This window comes from Solanum tuberosum, unplaced genomic scaffold, assembly GCF_000226075.1.
Source record: "Solanum tuberosum cultivar DM 1-3 516 R44 unplaced genomic scaffold, SolTub_3.0 scf00078, whole genome shotgun sequence".
Classification (NCBI taxonomy): Eukaryota; Viridiplantae; Streptophyta; class Magnoliopsida; order Solanales; family Solanaceae; genus Solanum; species Solanum tuberosum.
The window spans coordinates 621,883-623,960 of NW_006239005.1; the positions used below are offsets into that span (position 1 = coordinate 621,883).

General features: G+C 30.5%; 1 protein-coding gene across 1 annotated transcript; it reads left to right on the plus strand.

Moving 5' to 3' along the window:
* Positions 1 to 482: 482 nt before the first annotated feature.
* LOC102578969 (26.5 kDa heat shock protein, mitochondrial) lies at positions 483 to 1,792 on the plus strand. The gene is made up of 2 exons (XM_006346532.2): positions 483 to 821; positions 1,187 to 1,792. The coding sequence occupies exons 1-2, from the start codon at positions 548 to 550 to the stop codon at positions 1,600 to 1,602; spliced, it is 690 nt and encodes a 229-aa protein (XP_006346594.1). The 5' UTR covers positions 483 to 547; the 3' UTR covers positions 1,603 to 1,792.
* The last annotated feature ends 286 nt before the right edge of the window (positions 1,793 to 2,078 follow it).

A 2,078-nucleotide genomic window follows, 5' to 3' on the forward strand; every position in this document is an offset into this window, starting at 1 on the left:
CAAATGCCTACTAAATGAAAGATATATATTTTAAAAAAAGAAACTAAATTGCGCAGACACTTCACTTTCAATACTACACTCATATCATATTTTTCAAAAATACACTGCTTTTAAAGAATCTAATGCATTAACATTTGAAAAATCCGAAAAATATATAAAAAAATTCTGATAATTTTCTTGAACTTCGAATAATTCACATATTCTAAATTAAGAAATACTATTTTTTCGAGAATTAAAAAAAGTAAAAAGCAATTATGCTCAAAGACTTAATAAATTAAAAAAAATCCTCATATTAATAACCCTTCAACAAATTTAGAAAGTAGTTTTGAGGCCAAAAGTGTCTGGAACAGTCTTATTCACTAAACGGCGTCACTTTTACCGAATGAAGTAGCAAGAAACTTCTCCAAGCTTTGATACTATACTACACACATCATCATTCATCAAGCACATCCTAGAAACTACTTAATTGAAAAAAAGCGGTTATAAAAACGCCTTAATTTTCTCAATTGCTATAACCCAACAAGCTCATCAGAGTATTTTGTTAGCAATGTCTTTGGCACGCTTAGCTTTGAAATCAAATCCAAGTGTGAGGCATCTGAATAATAATATACAGAAACAGAGATGGTGCTCTGAACTTGTACGGCGTTTTTCTACAGAATCGGAGAAAGAACAAGTAGCTGATTTAGCTGGGAATGGAAAATCGGAGAAACAACAAGTAGCTGTTTCCGATAGTGCCAAAAAATCAAAGCTATTTCCAAGAAGACGCCGCCGGGGTAATCTTTGGACACGCAATGAACCACACTTTGCACCTGCTCTTTTCGGTATGAAAACAACCCCCCCACATTTTTAACATGAATCTTATTTTTTATCGTTTTTTTCTTAAATTTTGTGTTAAGTTAAACTAATCTATATAAAATGGGACGGAGGGAGCATTATCTTTTGCAATTCTAAAATTTCCAACTTATCTTTTCTAGTGACCTCGTTAAAATCAAAAAAATTGAGTATTTTTGAGGTGATATTTTTATATTTTACTTGTGTATACTTTTAGTTAAATATTTTAAGACAAAATTATTATTTTTTTAAAATTTCGGGTGATATTTTTAGCACCACAAGATTTATATATATATGCTGCTCCCTCTCTATTTACCGACTCTAAATTCCGAATTTGTTTTTTTTTTTGGGACAGAAAACTTACCAACAGGACTTGGAAATGCATTATTGCAAGCCACAGAGAATATCAACAAGATATTTGATAACCTTAACTTGAATCCCTCTCAATTACTGGGAAGGTATAAGGAGGATGATAAGAATTACAAAATCCGTTACGACGTGCCAGGACTAGGCAAGAACGACGTGAAGATTATGGTTGAGGATGGAATTTTGACAATAAAGGGTGAACACAAAGAAGAGAAGGAAGAAGAAGGATCAGATGATGAGTTTTGGTCATCAAGAAGTTATGGATACTACAATAATAGTATTGTCTTACCTGAAGATGCAAAAGTTGATGAGATTAAAGCTGAGATGAAAGATGGTGTTTTGACAATTACTATTCCTAAAAGTGAGAAACCTAAGAAAGAAGTTAAGGAAATTGAAGTTATGTGAGGTTTTTCTTTGGTTCAAAAGTGTTTTTGAGTATTATCTTTCACATGTTGTGGGTGTTTTTATAATAATTGAAGTTTTCTTGAGTGTCAAAAGGATGTAACAAGAGTGGCTTTGTTTTATTGGTTTCTTTCTATTTTGGCCAGAATAGTTAAAAAGGCTGTTCCTTCAAAATAAAATTAACTTTTTGTTATTTTCTTTATTGTATGAGCATTTATTATAATTCTTTATTTTTGTCATTTTACTTCTCCTTTTTGATTTTTCTTGTGGCTCTTTTTATAATAAAATAATATGGTGAAAATATATTTGAACATTCAAATTAATGTGTGAACACTTTCTTGAGGGATTGTTAACTAGGATACTCGCTTAATTACTTAAATTTATATAATTTAATTTTTTACTAGTACTAACTAACAAATATGTGAAATTACAATATTAATGTGTAACTCTCTTGGCTTCTTAAATAAGATCGATACTTG

Excerpts from the sequence above, each read along its gene's own strand:
- LOC102578969 (XM_006346532.2), top strand. The coding sequence starts at position 548 with ATGTCTTTGGCACGCTTAGCTTTGAAATCAAATCCAAGTGTGAGGCAT. Across the intron at positions 822-1,186 it reads CTTTGCACCTGCTCTTTTCG|AAAACTTACCAACAGGACTT; the intron begins GTATGAAAACAA and ends TTTTTGGGACAG.